General features: G+C 42.8%; 1 protein-coding gene across 1 annotated transcript in view; it reads right to left on the reverse strand.

Moving 5' to 3' along the window:
* Positions 1-14,016: 14,016 nt before the first annotated feature.
* Positions 14,017-27,930, reverse strand: part of itgb5 (integrin, beta 5) — a 69,237-nt gene continuing 55,323 nt past the window's right edge. The window contains exons 12-16 of the mRNA XM_075480260.1: positions 24,535-24,757; positions 22,030-22,130; positions 18,880-18,999; positions 17,922-18,088; positions 14,017-17,087 (exon numbers count right to left, since the gene is read on the reverse strand). Coding sequence (XP_075336375.1) covers positions 16,992-17,087; positions 17,922-18,088; positions 18,880-18,999; positions 22,030-22,130; positions 24,535-24,757 — 707 coding nt within the window. The 3' untranslated portion in view covers positions 14,017-16,991. The remainder of the gene's footprint in view (positions 17,088-17,921; positions 18,089-18,879; positions 19,000-22,029; positions 22,131-24,534; positions 24,758-27,930) is intronic.

The raw sequence follows: 27,930 nt of genomic DNA on the forward strand, positions 1-27,930 counted from the left end.
GGCTGGCCGGTAAATCGTCCTGAATTGGTTCCATATCTGGGAGGAAACGATCTGTGCCATCTTAATTCTCGGAGCACCTCATGCAATAAACCCACACATGGAAAGTCCGTCTCAGACGTTGTAATTGTGACATACTGTACATTACAGCTGCATTTTAATAGAAGACGCATCATTATTTCCATGTGTCCAACAGCTAAAGGAGTCTGTAGTCTGTACAATGATTACACAACAGTAAAAGTTCAGTAAATCATTCAAACTGCTGACACCATGTCTGTTCTGAGGTTAATAAACCTAAAAAAAACCTCGTGAATTTACACAGAAATAGAAGAAAAGGCAATTAAATTATAAGAGAGCTCATCGCACTGTTGAAATGAAAAATACAGCAAGTTAATGAAAATAAGAACAATCTGAGCAGATGCCAATAAAAGCATTTCATTTTGAACATTTGGACCTGATGTCACTTTGTTTTTGCTCATTATGTGTCAGACTGAAGAGATCTTTGTAGGATGAAAAATCCCCCAAATATGAGAATAAATCAGAATAAAGTAAGAAAAAAAACATTCAAGTTTCACATTTGAATTGAATTTGAACTCAGAAAAATGTGTAAAAAACTGTTAAAAAGCAGAATATGTCACCTTTAGGTTTTATTTAAAGGACGGAGTACCAGTTGAAGTTTTAGTTGGGTGTGTTACGGTGTCAGAGAGGTCAGGAGAGGAGGCTTTCTCTGAGGAGATGAGTTTTAGAGCAGGGATTTGGTGGCTGGTTCCACCACAAACAGGAACAATCTGCACAGAGACTGCTTTGTTTGTAGGGGCGGCAGAACCAGACGAGGTTCCTTAGATCCACACCGTTGGATCGGTCCAGTCAGCAGTGATATGAGGAGCCACCTGAGAACAAAACAAGGGGAACAAACAGGGGTCCCAGCACTGAACCCTGTGCACATCCGTCCTTCATTACACACTTAAAGGGACAGTTCGCCTCTTTTGACATGAAGCTGTTTGACATCCCATATTAGCAACATCATTTATGAACATCTTCTTACCCCCTTTTTACACTGGTACAGCTAACATCTAGAGTCTGAATGCAATGAGAAAGTATTAACTTTACATTAAGTCCCGCGTCAAACAACTTATCTATCGGCTCCGGCTCTGATTAGCGTTGATGGGAACACGAGGCCCGGATGCCCGAGCTGAAGGACGCTGCACTCCGGCCCAAAAGGGTGAACACAGCATAATTACCAACTGTAACATCTCGTCTGGAAGCTCTTAAACAATCGATTTTAAAGGGACAGTTCGCCTCTTTTGACATGAAGCTGTGTAACATCCCATATCAGCAACATCATTTCTGAACATCTTCTTACCCCCTGCTGCGTCCTGTGAGCAGAGTTCCAGCCTCGTTTTGGTGTTGATGAAGGTAGTCCGGCTAGTTGGCTGGGGTTTAAAAAATAAAGCGTTTTGCTTCTCAGAACAATATGCGTTCAAAAGAGTAATACATTTGCATCACAAAATGGTTCTCCAGGAAAAAGTCAGACCTCACAATCTGTTGGCCCTATTTTCTCTCCCTTCGTATCGTATAAAGCTACATATTTTACCTTAAAAACTGTTTAAAAACTAAAAACCTTGCTTTATTTGGTGTCATTAATATCAGCACAGCCTCACATGGGTCATTTTTTTCATTTTGACAAATTGTATTAATACATCGGACCTAAAAACAACAAATCCAAGTAGGAAAAAGTTGGATTTTTAGCCCATTTTTACTGTTTCTTCTTTTCAGGGAAAACCATGGTTAGTTATCTGCATACGTCTGGTTTTACTCGGCCTATCAACACATTTTAAAAACTGGTTTATGGGTTGAAGTCCACACTCAGACTCAGCTGCATCTTCCTGCCACATCGTCTCAGATCAGTCATGTGATCGACTGCAGGGGGTCAACTTTATTAACTCTTTGAATGATTAAAACTAGGGCTGGGCGAGTTAACTCGTTAATTATTTGACGCCGATAAATATTTTATCGCGCATTAACGCAGGTTTTATTAATTATTTTATTTTGTAAAAGTCTGCTGCTCACAGGCTTTTATTTTGTAAAAGTCTGTTGCTCACAGGCTTTTATTTTGTAAAAGTCTGCTGCTGTCTGCTGTGGAACAGGAAAAGAAAGTAATCGGCGGATCCACCAAACATGGAGAAGGGTACGGAACTTTTACTCGGCCATTTTCATGTTAAAGTTCTTCCAGACGGCGGAGTCGACAGAACCAAAGTCATCTGTAAACTCTGCCAAGTTGAATTGTCTTCTCAGCGTAGTAGTTCCAGTCTAAAATATCACTTAAAGGCAAAACACACAACTGATAGCAGCAAGTCATTCAAGGAAACAGACAGTGGAGCGAGGCTTCTACATAAAAACTACAGAAAGATGCTGATGTTAAAAGTGTGTTTGCACAACAAATGTTATGGCACTTTCATTCATATGGCAGCACATTTAAAATAAAGCTAAATGCTAAAAGCTATACGCTACTTTTGGATTCATTTTTGGATTCTGCGTACAAATGCGATTAATCGCGATTAATCAGGGAAATCATGCGATTAATTAGATTAAAGATTTTAATCGTTGCCCAGCCCTAGTTTAAACAGTCTGGATGGCTCATCCTGTGAGCTGAGCTCCAGCTGTAGATGTTACAGGTCAGTAATATCTGCTGTGAAAGTGATGAGCAACACTTGTGTGACGTCATGCTTTCTTTGGAAACCATGTTTCAGTTGGGAAACCAGAGGAAGCGATGACTCAACATTTTCTCTGCTGACTGCTCGACGCACGGCTTGTGACTGGATGTGTGTCACCGACCTCCGCAGGGAGGAACTTTGCTCCAAAATGGAAGTCGGTGAGAGCAGACTGTAAGAATTATTGTAATAAAAAAAAAGAAACAAAGGCAGTATTGTCCTCCGTCCAGCCCTCCTTTCTCTGTGTGGGTCTGTGGCGTTGGGGATGGAGTCCACAGTTAGAATCTGAGAGAATCTGAGCCATAAAACAGGCGCTGCTCCAGAAACGTGAACATGTGTGAGAACGGCGTTTCAGGGCGGTAATTATCGTCCTATCATCATTCAAATCTTTACTCTGGCTTCCAGTCAGTCACAGAATAAATTTTAAAAGCCTGCTGATGGTTTACAATCTGTGATCTGTTCAGAGAATATAAAGCCAGCAGAGCTCTTAGATCCAAGGACTCAGGTCAGCTGGTCCAGTCCAGAGTCCAGACTAAACATGGAGAAGCAGCATTTAGCTGTTATGCTGCAAACAAGTGGAACAAACTGCCAGTGGAGATTAAACTTTCACCAAATGTAGACATTTTTAAATCCAGGTTAAAGACATTTCTGTTCTCATGTGTCTATGCATGAAATCTGCACGCTATCTTTGAACTTATCTGGACTGTTGCCTGTTTTTAAATTCATTTAAATGATTTAATTTGTTTCTCTTTATATTCTTTTATGTATTTTTAATGCTTCTTCCACTCCCTGCTGCAATGCTTTTATTTTATGTGAAGCACTTTGAATTGTTTTGTACATGAAATGTGCTATACAAATAAACCTGATTTGATTTGATTTGATCCACGTGCTCAGAAACGCTTCCAGCATGGTTTTAGCTGAGCTCAGCAGATCTTCACTCAGCCGCTGACAGCCGTGCGCTGGCGTCCTGATACACCATCCGTTTGGTAGTCTTTGCTCTGGTTTAGTTATTTCTCAGAACCTCATTCCCTTTATTCTGCTTCAGTGCTCAGATTCTGTTGTATATTCTTGTTTCTCTTCGTTTTGTCTCCGTCCTGTCTGCTGGTCTCCACTCGCCCTCTGTTCTCTGTTCTCTGCACCTCCTTCTGGTTAAATCAAACCTCTGCTCACCTGCTGCCCATCTTTGCCTCCACATCTGTTAGTCCTGCGTTCGGCTCCTTACTTCGAGCCCTGAGAGGTTCCGTCTGTCCTCTTTCAGACCGTCTCTCCCACCATTCGCTGGTACAAATGGCACATTTGTCCAAAAAGCAGACTCAGAAAAATGGTTACGTTGACAACATCTGGCCAGTTTCACCTGGTGGATTCCTGTCGAATGTTCTCAGACTTCCTCTCACAGAACAGCCTCGAGGACTCAAACCAGTCTGGCTTTTTTCAGTCTGGCCCCTTCACTGAGGCCCTGAAGGCGTCAGACTTTATCTTCTCCGACTTCTCTGCAGCTTTTGGCACAATAAACAACCGCATCCTACTATCTGCACCCTTTGAAGCATTAGGCTCACTCCTGGTTTGATTCCCACATTACCGAGCTTTAAAAAGTAGCTTTAAAAAAAAAAAAAAGGCAGATTACAGCCTGGACCCCAGAGAGTTAAAGACAAAATTAGAGCTGGGCGAGTTAACTCGTTATTATCACATTAACTCGCTAATAAGTCAACGCCGATAAATATTTTATTGCGCATTAACGCAGTTGTTTTTTTTGTTTTTTAAAAAATGTTTTAATTTATTTTACTATTGTAAAAGTCTGCTGCTCACAGGCTTTTATTTTGTAAAAGTCTGTCGCTCACATGCTTTTATTTTGTAAAAGTCTGCTGCTGTCTGCTGTGGAACAGGAAAAGAAAGTAATCGGCGGATCCACCAAACATGGAGAAGGGTACGGAACTTTTACTCGGCCATTTTCATGTTAAAGTTCTTCCAGACGGCGGAGTCGACAGAACCAAAGTCATCTGTAAACACTGCCAAGTTGAATTGTCTTCTCAGCGTAGTAGTTCCAGTCTAAAATATCACTTAAAGGCAAAACACACAACTGATAGCAGCAAGTCATTCAAGGAAACAGACAGTGGAGCGAGGCTTCTACATAAAAACTACAGAAAGATGCTGATGTTAAAAGTGTGTTTGCACAACAAATGTTATGGCACTTTCATTCATATGGCAGCACATTTAAAATAAAGCTAAATGCTAAAAGCTATACACTACTTTTGGATTCATTTTTGGATTCTGCGTACTAATGTGATTAATCGTGATTAATCAGGGAAATCATGTGATTAATTAGAATAAAACAGTCTGGATGGCTCATCCTGTGAGCTGAGCTCCGGCTGTGTATTCAGCAGGTTACAGGTCAGTAATATCTGCTGTGAAAGTGATGAGCAACACTTATGTGACGTGATGCTTTCTTTGGAAACCATGTTTCAGTTGGGAAACCAGGGGAAGCGATGACTAAATATTTTTAATCGTTGCCCAGGCCGAGACAAAAGATGAAATATCTTGAGTTCAAACTGTCTACAACCAACTAAAAAGTCAAAGTAAACGGAGGAAACGCTGCGTTCAAACACTGAAACAGGAGCACTTTCACTTCTTCTGAGCTCTGGCGCCCCCCAGTGTTCACAGATTCAAAGTGTGAACGAATTAAAGAGAGATTTCATTTATAAAAAAACTGATCAGTGGAAATATGAGGAGGATCAGAGGCCCTGGACGGTCTACAGATAGAGGACAGAGGAGGAGGAAGTGAAGCTTAATTCAGGTAAAGGGGAAGTTTTGGGACATTAAGAAACTCTGCTGCCCGCACAGATGGAAGGAGAACTTTGAGGCAAGGCAGCTTTATCTGTGCAGCACAATTCAACAACAGGGTGATTCAAAGTGCTTTACAGATACATTAAAACAGTAGAAATAAAAAGCACGATTTAAATTTTAAATAAAAAAAAGAAAGAAATAAGAACAATAGATCAAATCAGGAGTTAAAATGTGATTAAGTTTTGAAACTTTGGAGCTTTATTCAGCTGAAAATAGGTGTGTCTTCAGCCTGGACTTAAACACACTGAGCGTTTCAGCTGATCTGAGGCTTTCTGGGAGTTTATTCCAGACATGTGGAGCATAGAAGCTGAATGCAGCTCCTCCATGTCTGGTTCTGACTCTGGGAACTGATAGAAGACCGGATCCAGATGAGCTGAGGGGTCTGGAAGGTTCATACTGGGTCAGGAGGTCACTGATGCATTCTGGTCCTGGACCATTCAGAGCTTTATAGAGCAGCATCAGAACTTTAAAGTCTATCCTCTGATGGACAGGCAGCCAGTGTAAAGACCTCAGAGCTGGACTGATGGGGTCCGCTTCTTTGGTCTCAGTGAGGACTTGAGCAGCAGAGTTCTGACTGAGCTGCAGTTTTTAGGTAGACCTGTAAAGATGCTGTTACAGGAATCAGGCCGACTGAAGATGAATGCATGGACTAGTTTTTCCACATCAGATCCTTTAACCTTGATATATTCTTAAGGTGATAGTAGGCTGACTTTGTTACTGCCTCGTGTTTTTCCAGGTTTAGGTCTGAGTCCATCACTACACCCAGATTTCTGGCCTGGTTGGTAGTTTCTGGGTGTATAGATTGAAGCTCTGTGGTGACCTGTAATCGTTTCTCTTTGGCTCCAAAGACAATTACCTTAGTTTTGTTTTTGTTTAGCTGGAGAAAGCTGTGGCACATCCAGTCATTAATCTCCTCAATGCATTTACCAAGAGCCTGTACAGGGCCTCGGTCTCCTGGTGACATTGTAATATATATCTGTGTGTCATCTGCATAGCTGTGGTAGTTTATTTTGTTGTTTTTGTATAATCTGTGCCAGTGGGAGCATGTAGACGTTGAGGATCAGCCTCTCCGGGAAAGTTTACTTCAGGGTGTCGGAGAGGAGGAGCAGAGTGGTTTTCACCCGGGTCGTGGATAAAAAAAAGTGGTGCATGCTTATATATTCACCCCCTGAAGTCTCTTAGGATTTGTCTTTATGAGCCACTGGGATATTTTTCCATTCAGTCGGACGGGTTCTGCTGGTGTTCAGCAGATTCCCAGCTGGATTAAGTTCTGGGCTCTGATTAAAACATTCAAACGCTTCCCCTTAAACCGCTCGAGAGTTGCTTTATCAGTAAGTCGAGGGTCATCGTCCGGCTGGAAGGTGAATATTTTAAAATCCCATCTTTACTCTATCCATCATTCCCTCCGTTATGAGCAGTTTTCCAGCTTTTCTTAGTTTGTTTTGAATAACTATCATCATTTATCACCTCAACACAACTTTACAACTATTTATTGATAGTTGTAGTGACTATTTGTCTATGAAAATAATAGAAAAAACTTTTGACTTAAAGGTTTACGCAGTACAAAAGGTCCAAAACGTCAAAAATATAGTTCATCATCGATTTATTCCAAGTTTGCAGGCAAAACCAAACATGGCGAGCTTCACAGGATCCCTTTCTGCCTCTCCTGCTCTGATTCCTGTTCTTTCTGCTCGATTGCCTCACCTGTTCACCTGTAAAAAACCATGTGCCCACCCAAGTGCATCCAGAGCTCCCTGAAACCCAAGTGTGTGAAACGCCCATTTCCCAAACAAAAAATGAATTAAAGTAATTACAAACCAATTTATCCTAAACAACTAAAATTAAACAAAAATACTAATTATCAACCAAAAACTAAGTAAATAATATAAAATACATCTAAATTCCAAGACTTAACTAAAAATAGTGAAATAGCTCCTACAATAGTTTTTGTTGTGTGGTCAGTTGGATTGTTAACATTATTACAGCCACCAGGGGGCAGCAGAGAACCAAGAATCAAGAATCTTTATTGTCACTATGCAGGCATAATGAAATTTAGTTCAGGAACTCTTGGCTTTGTGTACACAAAAAATATAAAAAAGATATCTAAATAATATATAAGAGAATAAAAAATAGCAAAAGTTAAAGTAAAAAGTAAAAAGGTAAAAAGTTGCAGTGCAATCCGGTTATTGTATGACTGTATTGTACATATTGCAGCATAAGTAAGTCAAATAAGTCAAATGCAGGATGCAGTTGGCTGTGCTGCCCCCTGGGACAGCTGCAGACACATTAAATAACCGTCCAGCCTTCTTTATGCTTTTATTGCACTGAAACAGGACCTCACACTCTAGCAAAGTGTTTGAAGTATCTTTTAAGCTGGAGCAGCTTCATTTAGAGCAGGGATGTCAGACTCTGGTCCTCGAGGGCCGGAGTTTCTACATCCCTGAATTCGAGGAAGAAAGGGCAAAAATCTTTAGATACATTCATCCACTTCAATCATTAAGCAGCAAACTGAAGCATTATTCAGCTGCAGGAGCTCAAAGATGGAGGATCTGAGACAGAGACTGAGTCCAGGCAGCAGGCCTTACAGCTCAGATCAGATTCTCCGTTGGCCCGTTCACATCTTTGTGATACCACAGGCAGAAGTTCACATTATCACCAAAGAATCCGACCCAGAGTCTGAGCACGGGTCACTGAGCTTGGTGGTGCACGTGGCCTGATTGTGTCGCTGGTCAGAGCCCATCAGCATCATGTTCAGGGAGGCATGCCGACACCACACACAGACCTCCGGTCCTCTGGATTTTAGCATGTTCCACATTTCTTTGGGTATATTTGTGTTTTATCTCTAAATAAATCTACTTATTTAATAGTTTTTATCCCTTAATTTTACAGTTTTGTTTCATTGTCAGTGCTTTAACCTTCAAGTTATTTATTCTGAGCCAATCAGGTTGGAGTAATTTTCTGGAAACATACAACAGACAGAGACCGACAGAGACACAACAGAGACCGACAGAGACCAACAGAGACCGACAGAGACCGACAGAGACCGACAGAGACCAACAGAGACCGACAGAGACCGACAGAGACCAACAGAGACCAACAGAGACCGACAGAGACCGACAGAGACCGACAGAGACACAACAGAGACCGACAGAGACCGACAGAGACACAACAGAGACACAACAGAGACCGACAGAGACTGACAGAGACACAACAGAGACACAACAGAGACACAACAGAGACCAACAGAGATCAACAGAGACACAACAGAGACCAACAGAGACCGACAGAGACACAACAGAGACCGACAGAGACACAACAGAGACACAACAGAGACCAACAGAGACACAACAGAGACACAACAGAGACACAACAGAGACACAACAGAGACCAACAGAGACCAACAGAAACCGACAGAGACCAACAGAGACACAACAGAGACACAACAGAGACCAACAGAGACCAACAGAGACCGACAGAGACCAACAGAGACACAACAGAGACCAACAGAGACACAACAGAGACATAACAGAGACACAACAGAGACCAACAGAGACCAACAGAGACATAACAGAGACACAACAGAGACCAACAGAGACCAACAGAAACCGACAGAGACACAACAGAGACACAACAGAGACACAACAGAGACCGACAGAGACCAACAGAGACCAACAGAGACATAACAGAGACACAACAGAGACACAACAGAGACCCAACAGAGACCCAACAGAGACCGACAGAGACCAACAGAGACACAACAGAGACACATAGAGAACGACAGAGACCAACAGAGACACAACAGAGACCCAACAGAGACCCAACAGAGACCGACAGAGACCAACAGAGACACAACAGAGACCGACAGAGACTGACAGAGACACAACAGAGACACATAGAGAACGACAGAGACCAACAGAGACACAACAGAGACACAACAGAGACCAACAGAGACCAACAGAGACCAACAGAAACCGACAGAGACCAACAGAGACACAACAGAGACACAACAGAGACACAACAGAGACCCAACAGAGACCAACAGAGACACAACAGAGACCGACAGAGACACAACAGAGACCAACAGAGACCAACAGAGACCAACAGAAACCGACAGAGACACAACAGAGACACAACAGAGACCGACAGAGACCAACAGAGACATAACAGAGACACAACAGAGACACAACAGAGACACAACAGAGACCAGAGACCAACAGAGACCAACAGAGACCCAACAGAGACACAACAGAGACCAACAGAGACCAACAGAGACCGACAGAGACCGACAGAGACACAACAGAGACACAACAGAGACCAACAGAGACCAACAGAAACCGACAGAGACCAACAGAGACACAACAGAGACCAACAGAGACACAACAGAGACACAACAGACCCAACAGAGACACAACAGAGACACAACAGAGACCAACAGAGACCAACAGAGACCAACAGAGACACAACAGAGACACAACAGAGACACAACAGAGACCAACAGAAACCGACAGAGACACAACAGAGACACAACAGACACGACAGAGACACGACAGAGACACGACAGAGACACGACAGAGACACGACAGAGACCGACAGAGACACGACAGAGACACAACAGAGACACAACAGAGACACAACAGAGACCAACAGAGACACAACAGAGACACAACAGAGACACAACAGAGACACAACAGAGACACAACAGAGACACAACAGAGATCAACAGAGACACAACAGAGACCAACAGAGACCAACAGAGACATAACAGAGACACAACAGAGACACAACAGAGACACAACAGAGACCAACAGAGACCAACAGAGACAGCAGAGGCAACATGCTGAGGACAGAAATGGTGATGAGTCAGCAGGGGAGAGATGCTATAAGCTGGAAGGGAAGTAGAAGGGAAGTCCTTCAGCCTAAAGAAGGAACTGAAATATTCACATATTCAGGAATCAGAAAGCTTTGCTCAGAGAAGAGGAAGAAGACTTTTCAGGAAAGACGAAACAAGCACAAACACTTTCTACTCTCACTGAAGTGCTTTGTCCTGCATGCATCGGATGGAACAAATCACAGCAAAAGTCACCTCACAGCACTTTGTAGAGAAAGTAAACAAGTTAAGTTTGATAAGTTAAATACAGTCCAATTCATTATAATCCAATTCATTATAATCGTATTCATATTATACCAGTTTGTAAAAACATCTGCGTTGTTCAAACCCAACAAGCAGACTTTGTTGACTTCAAACTCAGTTAATAACTTCATCATTTATGTGGTGAAATCCTAATTACTTTCAAATGGCCGCTGCTCAGATTATTGGTGCTGTTGCTCACTAGTTTACTGACACTGGGAAACAAACATGAGCTCGTTATACTGAGAGGTTGACTGAGCATGCAAACGACCACGTGCACACATGTGCATGTGCGCAGCAGCTCGATTTGATGGAGGAAACCGGAGAAAACAACGAGGAGCAAAATCAGAGGACAAAATATCAAAAGTTTGGGAGCATTACAGAGAAAAGAGAAAATACTGCACAGTGTCCATTATTAAAGCCAGTTAGCTTAGCACGATAGCACAAACAAACACAAGGGAGCATTTCACGTTTGCATTTTAATGGCTTGTTAGCTGAGAAGGAGGCGATTACTCAATGGAACAATCAATAGAATACTCTGACCTAAATGATCGTTTCCCCAGTCTGAAGCACTGTTTTAATTCAGCAGGTTTCTGTGGCACTTTGCGTCCATATGTGTTATATTCTGTGTTAAAAAAAACAAACTGCGTTAATGCGCGATCAAATATAATTAAATGAAATATTATGTTAAATAATTAACGAGTTAACGCAATAATAACAAGTTAACTCGCCCAGCCCTAATTAATATTGATAAATAAGGTTAAAAATAAAGGAGTAAGCTTCTTTAAACATCATGAAACAGATGGTCCACTATAAGTTTACAGGATTTTGTAATAAGATAATGAAAATAACCATAATTTACCCAACATTTTGTTAGGAAAAAAAGGAGCTTTTCCACAGTCAGAGCGCTGTCCTCCCCCTCAGCTGTGTGCCAGACAGATAGTTAAACACATCGATTCATTTAATGAGGTCAGACTCTGCTCTGCAGTAATTAGCCTCGGTTTTTTACTCTGTGGACACTTTTTAAAGCAGCCGTCAGCCCTCGATAGCCAGATCGTACCTGAGCTCATCACCGTCCTGATGGATGACTTGTTCAAACAGGAGGAAGAGGAGGAGGCTGAAACCCTGCAGGAATGAGGAAGGTTGTGCAGACTTACAGCTCACCTGAAGCAGAAATAACAAAACAAACACTCTGTTTCCTTCAAAGACAGAAGTAAGAAGTAATTCTTCAGTATACAAAGATGTAAGAAAGGTCTGAAGCATTCGGTCTGTTCAGTCCCAAATCTTTATACTTCTAGTTTTCAGCTGCATGAGGAGGCATAATAAGGAGTAAAGATTGTAAAAACCCAGATTTAAATGGGTAAAGTGTGACGCCGCAGACCATCAGGTCATCAGACCATCATTGATGATCTGCATCAGGTGAAGACAAACGCATACCTGTGAGAAGAAGGTATGTGTGAGGCATGTGTGGCCAGTTTGTGCAAGTTAGGACGAAAAACTGCCCGTAAAGCGCGAGAAACTGTGCTGACAATTCATTTTAGGTGAGGAAAATATCAAGGTGAAGGCCTGAAAGTGCTTTTAAAGCCCCGAGAGATCCAGGAGTGGCCTCAGTAGCTGAAATGGACGATGTTGTGATGACTGGTCAGAAAATGCAACTAAACATAAGAGCCATTTTTACACTAATACAAAAAAACAGCTAACATCTAGAGCCTGAATGCAATGAGAAAGTATCAAATTTACATTTAGTCCCGCGTCAAACAACTTATCTATCGGCTCCCGCTCTGATCAGCATTGATGGGAACACGAGGCCCAAAAGGGTGAACACAGCATGCTTACCAACTGTAACATCTCGTCTGGAAGCTCATAAACAATCCATTTTAAAGGGATAGTTCGCCTCTTTTGACATGAAGCTGTGTAACATCCCATATCAGCAACATCATTTCTGAACATCTTCTTACCCCCTGCTGCGTCCTGTGAGCAGAGTTCCAGCCTCGTTTTGGTGTTGATGAAGGTAGTCCGGCTAGTTGGCTGGGGTTTAAAAAATAAAGCGTTTTGCTTCTCAGAACAATATGCGTTCAACAGAGTAATACATTTGCATCACAAAATGGTTCTCCAGGAAAAAGTCAGACCTCACAATGGCTTGGCCCTATTTTCTCTCCCTTCGTATCACTGCCTGCTGTGCAGACCGAGCAGCAAACACAGTAAAAGGCGCGGCAGGCGGCAGCAGGCAGTGATACGAAGGGAGAGAAAATAGGGCCAAGCGATTGTGAGGTCTGACTTTTTCCTGGAGAACGATTTTGTGATGCAAATGTATTACTCTTTAGAAGTAGGGCAGAGATCCTCACTGCGCGGCTCCTCAAGCTCTAATTGGCGGCTCGCACTCGCATAGTAGCTTACAACAATATGGTAACAATAACAATACATTTTTTTCAAATAACATACAGCAAATACTGCACAGAATTAGGTATTTTTATTAAGTTTGTGTTTTTGTAGTATAAAGTATTTTTATTAAGTATTAATTAAGGCTTAATGGTGTTTTCTAAAGGGGGCTCTGTTAAACCTGGCAACGCAGCCCGCTTAAACCACCGTCACACTTGACCGCAGAGCACGCTAGCTCCTTTAGCCAGCGCGAGATGCATGCACAATGGATCGGTTTTTAATTAAAAAAGGGCAAAAACCAGCACAGAAACCATGCTCATCCTGAATGTCTCACTATGATTACAACAACAAACTACAAATACAACATGAAGAAAGTCGAGCACATGCAGGCCAGCTTCCGCTCATCCCAGTACTAAGCAGAGATGTGGTCTGAATTGAAAATGTATTGGCTGTGTTTCTTTTTTTGTGGGATGTTTTATATGTAGAAATGCATGTTTGCAAAAGGTGACTTTAGTATGTTGTGGTAAAAGTGGTTATTTCCTTCATTTTGCTGCCAATGTGGCTCTTGTGAAAGAAATAGTGAGCATCACTGAAGTAGGGGGTAAGTCAATGTTCATGCACGATATTGCTAGTATGGGATGTCATACAGCTTCATGTCAAAAGAGGCGAACTATCCCTTTAACGTCTAACGGTCTCAGTCCTGCTGTGTGGACGATGGCTCGGTCTCAATTAACTCAGCAAGTCATTCCGCAGGAGACTGTTTGATAGCACTGGAAGTGGTTTTTGCCCGTTTCAAAGAAGAACTGATGCATGCTGGGAGGAAAATGATGTCACTCACCAGCTGTTTGTGGCATGAGGCGAAAAAAGCAGGACTTTTGCAAAGCGCTGCATGATGGTGAAGTTAAACATCAGATTCACTCTGAATAAATAAGCACGAGGCAAACGAAAGGAGACGAAAGCTTTAGACTGAAGCAGGTTTATTGTTTGAGCAGTGTTACATCAACGTGGAGCGATGCGAGTCCTTCGGTGAAATTAAAGTTTCTGCTGGATCTTTTCATTTGGCACCGTATGTACACACAACGTAATATTTACACACTCACTCACACACTCCAAGTCCCTGCCTCACTGTGGAACCATGAAGGCCACAGTGCACCGGGTTCCCCGCCCAGACTGGCTGTCAGATTCACTGCGACGGCTCAGGCTCCGCCCCTTCCTGTGGGAACATGACGGAGGATTTATGACCCTGGACATGGCCTGCATCCACTCCCACAGCTGTGAGGGTAAACACAGACCGAGCTGTTCGAGGCCGCCAGTAAATCCACTTAAACAGGAAAATAAAGAAGTTTCTGAGCGTCCAGAGCCTGATGATCCCTGCTGTCCAGAAACTGTTCATAGTACAACAATGTGAAGTCATTCAACAAACAGCTGCAGCTAATCAGAATATTCACTGCATGAAGATCATTAATCAGTCTGTTCGTGTCCCAGTTTTCTTTTGTTCAACCTGCAAACTGTAAATCAGAGGAAGGAAAACAGCCAAATCCGCCTCAAAACCTCAAGTTCAACATAAACGAGTTTCCTCCGTTAATCAGAGGTTTTAATGCACCATCACAGGTGAAAACCAAGTGTTTAATGCCTTAAAAGTGGCTGCAACAACAACAAGAATCTGTTTTTATTCGTGTCAAATCGCTGCTAAATAACATTCATTCACGTTAGCGCCATAAAAGGCACATGGAAGCCTCAGAGAAGGTCGATCAGGATGGATTAAAGTGGGAATAAACACGGGTGTCGTTCTTCCCAGATAAAGATCATTTAGCCAACAGATAGAGCTGCCAGACGTTGGGTGGACGGTGACCACTAGGTGTCAGTTTTTGTTACTTTAACATGCTCATGTGGTGGTTTTTAAAACCAGCTCTGCTGCTTTATGAGGAGCAGAGTCAAAGAGAAGAGCCGTGAAACCCCTGAAAGCCGATTCTAAAGCTGAAACTGGGCCCACGCCGTGTTCTGGATCCTCCGACAGGATCAAAAATCACAGCTTCGCTGGTGCCGAGATGACAGTGAACTGCAGAAGGCTTATTTCTTTATTCATAGATCCCAAAAATACGAGTTACACCAAAGCCATTTTACAGCACGAAAAGATTATTTTCATAGGAAATATCTTTTAAACTTTCATCTTTAACGAACAGATTCTATTTTAGAGGTTTAATCAGTGCTCACAGAACAACTTTAACTGGTGTTTGAATCAGATTGGAAAACAATCTAATGCTCCCCCATTTAAACACACTGGCCATTTGAAATTAATGAAATTTGATCTGAATAGTCAGAGCTTGTAATTTCAAATGTACAAAAACTTATTCAAAGCGGTTTGAAACGTTACTGTGAGGCACATGTAGTTGGATTTTTTCCACCTCTGTAGTTTTAACATTGTTCAAGCTGCTGTTTAAAGTTATTTTCAACTTATTTTATTAACTTTTTTATCCTCTTATGGAATTAAACGATGTATTTGAGGCCTTGAGGGTGAAATAATTGGTTTGGGACCAAGTCAGAACAGATTTTCAGAATAAACATCAGCTTCATCCTCCGAGGTTCAGGTTCTGGGGGGGTTTGAATCAGATTGGAAAACAATCTAATGGTCCCCCATTTAGACAAACTGGCCATTTGAAATGAATGAGATTAAATTAACTTGATCTGAACAGTCAGAGCTGCTTCAATGTCAGTTTTTATTTCAAATGTACAAAACTTTGATATTCAAAGAAGTTTGAAAAGTTACTGTGAGGCACATGTAGTTGGATTTTTTCCACCATTGTTCAAGTTGCTGTTTCAAGTTATTTTCAACCTATTTTATTAACTTTTTTATCCTCTTATGGAATTAAACGATTTATTTGAGGCCTTGAGGATGAAATAATTGGTTTGGGAACAAGTCAGAGGACAGATTTTCAGAATAAACATCGGCTTCATCCTCTGAGGTTCAGGTTCTGGGGGTGTTTGAATCAGATTGGAAAACAATCTAATGGTCCCCCATTTAGACAAACTGGCCATTTGAAATTAACGAGATTAAATTAATTTGAGCTGCTTCAGTGTCAGAGTTTTTATTTCAAATGTATAAAACTTTGATATTCAAAGCAGTTTGAAACGTTACTGTGAGGCACATGTAGTTGGATTTTTTTCCACCACTGTAGTTTCAACATTGTTCAAGCTGCTGTTTAAAGTTATTTTTAACCTATTTTATTAACTTTTTTATCCTCTAATGGAATTAAACTATGTATTTGAGACATTGATGAGGAAATAATTGGTTTGGGATCAAGTCAGGACAGATTTTCAGAATAAACATCGGCTTCATCCTCTGAGGTTCAGGTTCTGGGGGGGTTTGTTGGTGCCCTGGATTAAAGAGAAGGGAGTGCAACTGGAGCCTTTAACACACATACTCACTCATCCATATATAACATCAAAGAAATCTAAATCTTTACAGAATCTGACTCTTAATATTCTCTGTGCAAAATGAAAATAAGAAGTCTATTGCTTAGTAAATATTAGTAGTACCAAATCATCACTACAGCCTCCCTCAGAAATATGTGCTTTTAATAAATCTGAATTATTTGTTGCTGTTCAGAGTCCTGCTGGGCAAAGAGTTCATACTACAAATGTCTTAAGTGTTTATAAAAATATACAAATATAAGCTCGCTGCTCTGTACACGGTGCTTTGCGTGGTTGTGAGTTTATTTCGTGTTCGTCTCTGATCGAGTCGAGGAGGTTCGGCTGCTGATCGGCAGCCCGGATCTGCTCCGATCGAAGGCCGCAGAACCCCCCCGGACTCGTCTCACGTACGTCATCAGCTCGGAGAGCAGAGGGAGGAGTGTGCCGAGTCCAACGCCCACCTCGCCTCCTTCCTCCTGGGGTCTGTGTGTCGGACCGGTCCTGCCGTGCCCCGTGCTGAGGGATCAGTGGACCCCGCCGTTGTAGGACTTCCCGAACATGCTGAAGTCCGTTTCTAGGAAATGTGTGGAGACGGGCTGCTTGTACAGCGGGTTGGAGGCCTGAGGGGGTCACAAGGAAAAACAAGAACTTTTTTATTTACACACTAAACAACAATGATCAGAATGTGTTCATCACCACATTTAACCCCAACATTAGTGTACGTTTTCGTTCCAGACCTCATTAAAGCAACCATTCAAACATGGTGATGACATGTAACCACAGGAAAGCTGTCGACCTGTCGGAGCAGCTAACTGAGCTTTTTAAAGGCCAACAAATGCCTGGAATAAGACCCCGATCAAGGTGAGTGAAAAGAGGAGACGTCTAGGATGCAGAGCGGGGGAAAAAATGGAAGAAAAAGGAGGAGGAAGTTTAAACCATTTCTTCCCCTGATCATCATGGGAAATGTGAGATGAAAATAAGAAGTCTATTGCTTAGTAAATATTAGTAGTACCAAATCATCACTACAGCCTCCCTCAGAAATATGTTCCGGGCAGACAGAGACTGCAGACAGAGCGGTAACAGGAAAGGAGGAGGACCACAGAGCAGGTTAACAACAGATTCTGTAATCCTGGACAGGATTAGCTGAGTTGCTGCTAAGCTACAGAAACAACAGCCCAACCCACTGATGGAGACCTCTGAAGGTTTCTACCACACCTTCCTCTCTGCTACACTTTGTCAGCTGATTTATATTTTATTCTAACATACTCTGGTGGGCGTAACCAGAGTAAAGTCACATGTCTGATGACATTCCCTTTATAAAAGATGGATGCAGCATTGTTAGTCTTCCTTCTGGTTGCTGAAGCTTTAAATCCGAACTCGTTCTCTAATATTTGTTTTCTGATCAGGTTTCAGGTGAATGAGGGTCTGGTGGAAATACTTTGTGACTTCCTTACCATTTCATAGCGGGCGCGTGAACGTGCGCTCTGGAAGCGAGAGAACTCTCGCCGGTCATGAACGGTGATGACCAGCTTCCAGGTGGCGAGCAGAACCACCCCCACCAGCAGGATGCTGCCGACCACTGCGAGCAGCACCATGAGGGCGTCGGGACCGGAGCCGCACTCTGAGGGTGGAGAAGGACAATCAGACAAAGTGAAAACCAATGACTGTTGAACCTTTATGAACAAACAGAAATGACCTGGTGAATAAACACTGAATCGATAGATAATTAAAGACTATCTCGCTGCTTTTGGGCAGCCAGCTTTCTGCCTGATGATTTTCAGAGTTGTAACCACTAAAAATCTACAGATTTTATGTCCGTTTTACTTTGAAATGTTCTGCTGTCAGCTGCACTGAGGAGCACGCATCTTCCATCCAGCAGCAGCCTCAGAGGATATCAGAGCCCAGTGGATAAACTCTGAGGCTAATGTTCCAGCAGAGTTGGCTAAAGAATAGCTGAAGCTTTCCAGCTGAACGATTCCTTTCTGAAAGATGAACATTATAGTTCCCACATTACTTTGTTAGCTGAAGCTTTCTAGCTGAACGGTTCCGTTCTGTAACTATTTATTGATTTATTTTCTCCTTTAGCAGCAGCTAACGCTAACAGCTTAGCTAATGAAGGTGATGTACACCAATTTCTAAGGAGTTATTGCTGCTCCTTCCTGAAAGATGAACATTATTGTTCCCACATTACTTTGTTAGCTGATGGTTGCAACAATAATGGTGAGTGAGTAGCTGCTGACCTAGTTACCAGAGAGTCACTGTACTTAAAACAGCAGGTATTTTGACCAAAGACCAGCTTGATATCTCATGATAACGTTGTTATGCAACACTGTTTCCATTATTTGGACCAAACCCTGCATCATTTTGCACATCTGACAGCTATGAATAAAAAGCAGAGTTTGTTTGACTGACCGGGCTCTTTCAGAGCGGTGAGGATGGACAGTCCGCTGGCGTGCTCGGAGTACGTGAACTTCATCACGCAGTCGTTCTCCGTCTTATACAGACACAGCACGGCGCCGGGCTCGTCTGTTCCTGGAAGGCAGGAAAGAAAAACACTTTGAGAAAATTCACCAAGTAAAACAAGAGGAGAAACGTGTTTAACGTCACCAAAATTCACTTTAAATTAGGGGTGGGCGAAAAAAATCGATTCATGTATATATGATGATTTGAAAAAATTGATTTTTCTCCCCTGAATCGATTATATCACGTCATATCCGTGTCCAGATAAACTTAATCAATTCATCACATTAAGTTATGTTAAAACTAGCCCACATTTGTGCTGTGTGGACATTTCAATTCTTTTTTGTAACTGTAAACTTAAAAAATGCCTCTTTTTGTCTCAGTTGAAATAAATGTCAGCTGCTGGACTGACTGACACAGACTGATGTGCGTTGTTTATGGGAACGACATTCATTCTAGAAGTGTATTATTAAACTTGTTTGTTTTTTTAAGGAAGAAGAAAATTGCAATTACTGATGATATCAAATCGCAATACTTGTAGAATCGCAATTATCAAGAATCGTGACCAAAGCACATCGTCCCACCCCTACTTTAAATCACCGGAAATATCCAACTTTCTGTTGCCGTTGTGTTCAGGGACGAGGAGGAAAAGAGGAATCTTGTAAACATTTGTCACATAGCCTGAATGTCTTAGCGGTGAAATCACAACTGCACAGACACGAAACACATTTCTGATGAGACGCTGACGTTCTGGGTGCCCGAGAGGGAGGATGAGGTCAGCCTGGCCTGGCCCGGTCCGCCCCTCCCTCAGCCCCTCCTCTTCCATTTCATGCTCAAACAGTCTGGAATGAACATGTGGAGCCCATTAAAGCCGGTCAGATGGCTGAAGGAGTGAGGAATGCCACGAAAAACGTCACATCTGGGCTGACGTGGAATGTTTCTGAACAGTTTCTGCAGATAAAACACCGAGCCGTCAGTCTGCTCCGAGCGCGAGGGAGCTGGGCCTCCTGCTTTCTGAGCCACGCATGGCGGAGGCACGGCTTCGTTCAGCAGGTGGACACCAAGAACCGAGCAGGATCCAGCTGGGTGGACCCGACTCATTGAACTGAATGTGGGGTGAAGGTGGAGCCTCAGGCGTCGACCAAGTCTGGAGAACGTCAGCATCTGCTCAAATCTTCATGTCATGTCGCCCGTTAATCAGAGATATTATAGTCTGAGCCACATCACCAGCACATATAAAGAAATATTTACTGGTTTCAGTCGAAATTCTTCTTCAGTGGAATATGATAAGAGATAAAAGTCTGGTTTCCATTTACTGGTCAAGAAAATCTGAGACCATCTATCGAAAAGCCACAACAAAGAAATATGAATCAAACACGTTTCCATTGATGGAAACTGAAGTGACCAAACTCAGCTGTGTGGTGTCACCACAGGGGGCGCTATAGGCTGCGCTGTTGGTGGTTGGAATTCAGTAGAAGAAGTAGTTCTATTAGGAAACAAGCCTGGAGGAGGGAAATGCAACAACAACTGTGGTGGACATCCACAGAGAGCTCTTTTTCAGGAATTACTTTAAAACTAGGGCTGGACAACGATTAAAATGTTTAATCTAATTAATCACATGATTTCCCTGATTAATCACGATTAATCGCATTTGTTCGCAGAATCCAAAAGTGAATCCAAAAGTAGCGTATAGCTTTTAGCATTTAGCTTTATTTTAAATGTGCTGCCATATGAATGAAAGTGCCATAACATTTGTTGTGCAAACACACTTTTAACATCAGCATCTTTCTGTAGTTTTTATGTAGAAGCCTCGCTCCACTGTCTGTTTCCTTGAATGACTTGCTGCTATCAGTTGTGTGTTTTGCCTTTAAGTGATATTTTAGACTGGAACTACTACGCTGAGAAGACAATTCAACTTGGCAGTGTTTACAGATGACTTTGGTTCTGTCGACTCCGCCGTCTGGAAGAACTTTAACATGAAAATGGCCGAGTAAAAGTTCCGTACCCTTCTCCATGTTTGGTGGATCCAAAGATTACTTTCTTTTCCTGTTCCACAGCAGACAGCAACAGACTTTTACAAAATAAAAGCCTGTGAGCAACAGACTTTTACAAAATAAAATAAATGAACAAATAAAAAATCATTTAAAAACAACAACTGAGTTAATGCGTGATAAAATATTTATCGGCGTTAAATAATTAGCGAGTTAACGTGATAATACCGAGTTAACTCGCCCAGCCCTATTTAAAATCTTTAAAATTTAAAAGAGCATTTCCCCTCCCTAACCCTACTTTAAAATCTGGGAAGTTTGTGGTTTTCTCGTCTCAGACCAGAAAGAGCTGCTGAGTCGCATCAATTTAATCTTTACAGGCTGGACCAGATTCACAAGGTGATTTCCTTTCCCTCTAAACAACATCAAGCCTTCTTCAAAACAGACGAAAGCCACCTAATGAAAGAGAAAACACATTTTTTCTTTAACATTTACATTTTCTCCTTCACATCTTCTAAAAAAAAGCAGAAGCACTAAAGTGCATCAAATTGTTTGTAATCGAGTTATTTGAGGAATCATTTCAGCCATTTTACCTGCTGACCAAACTGCACACCAGTTTAAACCGGTTTAAACCAGTTTGAACCAGCTCAAACCAGTTTAAACCAGCTCAGAAATGTCTGTGTGGAATCTCTGATTCTTCTGTGGGATTTACAGGAGTTTGGTGTAAAGTTATCAGAGCACACATTGCTTTAACCGAGCTTTGAAAGGCTGTTTGATGAGGGTGTGGTGTGACACTAACAGATCAGTCATGGAATTTGCAGCTTTGTGGGAACCACTCCTCTACATGTTGAGCTTTATTTATAGAAAGTTGTTCCCTCCCTTTATCAACCAAAGAGCTGAAGCAGCCTGTCCATAACCTGCAGAGAAAGTAACTTCCATCCGATGCACTTCCTAAAGTCACTCCGAGGTTTCCTCTAACAGCTGAAATCAGAGGACGGCTGACGGCCTGTTGGCTCCGTCACAACAGTGAAAAGTTACGGAGTGGAACGTAAAAACCAAAACAGATGTAGCGACGCCTCTCTGCTGCCCAGCTGCTGTTTGTGTGTTCACTCACTGAGGCTCTCCACAGTGATGATTTCATCCTTGCACAGGCGCTGGCAGGTCTGGTTGTCCGCGAGCATTCCCGAGTTGAAAAGCCGACACTCGATACACTCCCTGAAACGGGAGAGAGGAAGTTCAGTGGAGAAGAAGAAGAAACGATGCACAAACGTTCATTCAGAATCCAGAAAGAACCTCGTCAAAACACTTTAAAACTGGAAATGCTGGGCAGCGAGTGAACCGTAGAGCACAGAAGCAAAGCTGTTACGGTCACGGTTCGATCATCAAATATGCTAAAACCTCAATTTGTGCCTCAGCATTTTGGTAAGATTGGAACAAAGAGACATCATTCAGCCACCACAGAATCAGCCGTCATAAGTGCGGAATGTCATTAGAATCAAAACTGAAGAAATAAATGTATAAATACAAATATAGTTATGACATAGGCCACCAAATATAAACATAAATCTAAAGTAAATAGTTAAATAAGTGTTTTTATGTGGATACTCCAGGGGGAAATGGACATAAATATCGTTGGCCAAACGGGCCACAATGTGTCCTTTTCCACAACATGTTTAAGCATCTAAAACGGCGTTCAAACGACGGCAGATAGTTAAATAAGCGCCATCTGGTGTTAGAAAAGTTCCTGGTGCCGTCTGATAATGATCTCGAGCTTCAGCCAAAGAATTTTTAAAGTTTCTCACCCAATGAGGAAAGGAGACCTCACTGATTAGGAGCTATGCTATGCTAAAGAATGCTATGATAAGCTTTGCCATGCTATACAATGCTATGCTATACCATGCTATGCTATACCATGCTATGCCATACTATGGTATACCGTGCTGTGCTATACCATGGTATAGTATACTATATCATACTAAACCATATACTATAGGAAACAAATCTGTTAAAAATGTAACTTTAATTTATATAAATTTGGTTCTCATGGTTTTGTCAGATGTCTGCACATGTTGTAACTGTGCTGTTGCTGAAAATCATCCTGGTTTAAATAAAAGTTATGATGACAATAATAATGTTAACATTCATCTCTTGTGGTCAGTGCAGTAATCCTGGCTTCTGTTCAGCTTCACATCATCTCTCAAACATCCACGTATCACAGATATTTAACCTCAACCTCAAAGAGCCCGAGCTGCAGCAGTTCTCTTCATCTGGGTCACACGTGGCGTGAGAACGATCCGAACAGCTCTGTTACGACTGCGTCATCAAAGACGGGTCCTTTAGAGGGAGTTATGGTAGTTTAACCTTTTACCTGCAGCACCAACGGCTTCTCAACACCAACACAGAGACTAACTGCTGCGTCTGCTTTCAATTTCCCACCTCATCCATCTCCATCATCAGTTCACACGATTATCACAGGACTCATGCGGCGCTGCCTGAACGCTGGGCGAACAAACCGCCTCCGTGAGGAGGGCCAACGGACCGCCACAACCTGAACGTTGGGCCAACGGACCGCCACAACCTGAACGTTGGGCCAACGGACCGCCACAACCTGAACGTTGGGCCAACGGACCGCCACAACCTGAACGTTGGGCCAACGGACCGCCACAACCTGAACGTTGGGCCAACGGACCGCCACAACCTGAACGTTGGGCCAACGGTACGGTGGCCGAGAAGGGCAAAACAAAATTACAAACTCTGAAACACTTTTACATTTTGGAAAACAAAATAACATTTCCCAAAACACTTTTACATTTCGCGAAACACTTTTACAAGTTCCGAAACAAATTAACATTTCACAAAATACTTTTACAAAGTCGACAATATTACGGAAAGGGAGGTTCCAAACCTCCAAGCTCCGAGGTTGACCCGGAAGTTATAACGGAAGCCTTCGATTTGAATTCATAGTGATCCAAGATGAACAGCGATATAGCAGCGTTTCAAAACGCTGCTATATCAAATCGAAGGCTTCCGTTATAACTTCCGGGTCAACCTCGGAGCTTGGAGGTTTGGAACCTCCCTTTCCGTAATATTGTCGACTTTGTAAAAGTGTTTTGTGAAATGTTAATTTGTTTCGGAACTTGTAAAAGTGTTTCGCGAAATGTAAATTTGTTTTCTGAAATGTTAATTTGTTTTCTGAAATGTTAATTTGTTTTGGGAAATGTTATTTTGTTTTCCAAAATGTAAAAGTGTTTCAGAGTTTGTAATTTTGTTTTCTGAAATGTAAATTTGTTTTCTGAAATGTTAATTTGTTTTCTGAAATGTCAATTTGTTTTGGGAAATGTTATTTTGTTTTCCAAAATGTAAAAGTGTTTCAGAGTTTGTAATTTTGTTTTGCCCTTCTCGGCCACCGTACAACGGACCGCCACAACCTGAACGTTGGGCCAACGGACCAAACTAAACAAAATTAAATTAAATAAACTTTTTTACAATAAACAGATAAAAATTTGTAAAAAAAAAACAAGAAAGAAAAACACAAAATTCTGAGCTTAACTTAAAAGAACTTTACAAAGTAAACTGCATAAACAAAGTAAAAAAGAGTTTAGGGGAAACCTTTCGTTACCTTTTGGTGCCGCAGGCGTCGGGGCAGGTGGGGCATTTGTCGCAGGTATTTCCGAACGCTCCCGGCTCCGTGCACTCGCAGCGGCCGCACACGCAGTTTCCCCGGCCGCTGCACATCCTCCCGTCGTCCGACATGCAGGAGCCCGTCTCCCTGGAGCAGTTGCAGTTGTCGCCCACGTAGCTGGAGTGGCACTTGCACTCCCCGCAGTGACATTCTCCGTGACCTGTTAGAGAGGATCAGTGGGTTTTAAACCTCAGCTTTACCACCAGCAGCCAACAAAGAGTCATCACACTTTAACATCACACTCATTAACTTTTTATCTGAGCGAAACCCAGCAGCCGGCGGCCCCTCGGGGAGCGAGCCGGCTGCTCTCGGGTGTTTCTGATTCGTCTCAGTCCCTCCCTCCTCCGCAGGCTGCTGTTGGACAAGAGGAGTCCTTGATGGAGGGAGGACGGCAGCTGCAGACGAGGAAGCTTTACTGACGAGCTCGTTTCACGCTACAAACTCCACAAAGACCACTTTCACCGAGCTGCGGTCACAGACGGACGAGCGGCGAGGAAAAGGAGATAAAGACTTGTCAAAACAAGCCGAAGACGAGTCCAATCCATCAGGCTCTGACCACGATGGAGACCCTGAAGCTGCAAACTGCTCTGACTGGATCTGAAGTTTAGCAGCATGTGCCCCCCCCCAAACCCCTCAAACACCTCGTGGGAACAAACCTTAAAACCTTTCAACATTCTTAAATAGGACAATTTGGTGCTTTTATTTGAATAAAATTGAGTTACATCTCAACGTAATCTTGGACAAAACGCATCGAAAGGACGTCTAATCTGCAGACAGGACAACCATTTGTTTCATCTTTAAGTAAATTTCAGTCAAAACCTTCACTAAAACAAATCTATTCTTGGATAAAAGCATTTTAGATGATTTTTCTGACATAATGAGTTCGTATTAAACATAAAAACCCTGAAAATGGTTGTAACTCAAAGTTTTTTTCCCCACTCTCACACTGGCACAAACGGGCTTCCGTAGCTCAAGCAGCGACAGTCGCAGCCAGAGGAGCTTCACCTGCTGGATGAAGTGTGGTTACATGTAGATTTCTTCACAGTTTGAATGGAAAACAGAATTATGATCTAACGGAGGAAGTGGGTCAGATGAAATCACAGTTTGGGAGCGGCTGCTCAGGACAGACTCCACCTCAGACGGGAACAAAGTCCAGCGTCTGCTGGAGGTGCTCGGCGCTGTCTGGAATCGAGCCTTTCTATTTCTGTAGCGACGCTTCCTTATTTTCAGAGCTGAGCATCATTTAGGTGGAGAAGCCGAGGCTGATCGAGTGGATCTTTCTCTTGTGGTGAAGAGGCGCCACTCCCAAACGTTACCGAGCGGAGGCCGCTACGATGAGCAGCATGTGGCGCTGGGAACGAGTGTTTGGGCACTCGGAGGGTAAAAGGGGCCAAAGTGCAGCTGCTTTCACACGGACTTTCAACAAGTCTTGGCGAGCTGCTGCAGGTTCGGCGCTCTGTTAACACTCCTCTGCTCATGAGTGGGAGGCCAGAAACGCTCCGTCCTGTTTCTCTTGCACAAACTATGAGGCCAGTTGTCTGAAACACACCCACAGCTCTCAGGTTAATATGCCGATTGGACCCAAACTTTTGCTTTTTGGCCACAACTGCCAACTTAGAACCAAATAAGTTGAATCCAACTCGAGGGTTTGTCTCTGAAACAGCCAGAAACTTTAGAAACTCTGTTTTCAGAGCTCAAAAATGGCACAAAACACAAAGCTAAAGTGTTGGCGAACGCAGGGAATAATTTATCTGCTGAGGAGCCACGAGCCCCAAACCAGACGGGGTTTTATACCAATGTTAAAATGCAGTAAATAACCTAATAAGATGAACAACAACACATGATGTATTATACTGTCTCATTATTTATGGAGCAAAAACTGGGACAAACACGGAAGCAGTGAGAAACGGCCTCACATCTGACTCTAGAACACTTTGGTATCCAGAGGAGTTCATGGTGGACTCAGTGGCTGCGAGGTGCCCAGGTCCTGTGGCTGCAGAACCAGCCCAGATCATCAGCCCTCCACCACCGTGCTTGACAGCTGGTGTGAGGTGTTTGTGCTGATGTGCTGTGTTTGGTTTCCTCCAAACGTGCTGCTGTGCATTATGAGCAAACATCTCCACTTTGGTCTGCTCTGTCCAAAGGACATTGTTCCAGAAGTCTTGTGGTTTGTTCAGATGCAGCTTTGCAAACCTAAGCTGTGCTGCCATGTTCTTTTTAGAGAGAAGAGGCTTTCTCCTGCAGCACTTCCACACAAGCCACACCTGTTCAGCCTGTTTCTAACTGTGCTGTCATGACCTTTAACCTTTAACATGCTAACTGAGGCCTGCAGAGTCTGAGATGTAGCTCTTGGGTTTCTGACCTTGGAGAGACCTTTAACCTTTAACACGCTGACTGAGGTTAGTTTTTTCTGTGTTTTGTCTCAGTTTTTGCTCCATAAATAATGTTTTGTGTTGGTTTTACTGAGTTTTAACACCTGCTGAGGAGCATTTTAACATGTTTTGATGCATAAAACCTTAGAAGTGAGAACAGAAAGAGGGTGAAATGTTCCTTTTATCCTGCATTTTGCTTTGGTTATGCATCAGTCGGCCCATGACTCACATATTCAGACACCCACCATCCTTTGATCATTCCTGCAGGATTGGATCCTTCTGAGCTTAAAACCCTAAACGGGGGAAAACTAAAAATATCCCTCAGTGCAGCAGCAGCAGTTATCGCACCTCGAAGCCTCTTTTTCTCTGGATCCTGAAAGACTTTGGCTCACTTCAGAGCTCTTACGATGAGCTGGCAGAAGGAAAAAGAAACATCACACGAGCTCCCCATCGGCCTGCCCAAAAGCAGATGTTTGGAGGACGGAACGTTACTTCTGTCATTTCTTTTCGTCACCGAGCTGCCAGTTTGTGTTTAATCTCTTCTGCCGAGATTAAAGTCTGTTGATGACAAACAGAATCCTGCAGAGCTGCGACTTTTCCATGACGTTAAGCTCCCAGCTCTGCCAGCCCGGCTCAACGGTCCACACGAGTAGGAAGGAGCTTTTTCTCCAGAGGGGAAGCTGTGCTCCGGTTCCAGAATATTACATAATGTCCAGCCACTCCTGCAAATCAGACCCAACGCACGCTCCGTTAGCAATCAGACGGGTTAAACAAAGCAAAGCAGCAGAGCTGTGAAAGCAGGGAGAAAGTCTCTGCTGCGAGCCGAGACTTTAAAGGGATAGTTCACCTCTTTTGACATGAAGCTGTGTAACATCCCATATCAGCGACATCATTTCTGAACATCTTCTTACCCCCTGCTGCGTCCTGTGAGCAGAGTTCCAGCCTCGTTTTGGTGCTGATG

The sequence above is a fragment of the Odontesthes bonariensis genome, chromosome 12 (assembly GCF_027942865.1).
Source record: "Odontesthes bonariensis isolate fOdoBon6 chromosome 12, fOdoBon6.hap1, whole genome shotgun sequence".
Taxonomy (NCBI): Eukaryota; Metazoa; Chordata; class Actinopteri; order Atheriniformes; family Atherinopsidae; genus Odontesthes; species Odontesthes bonariensis.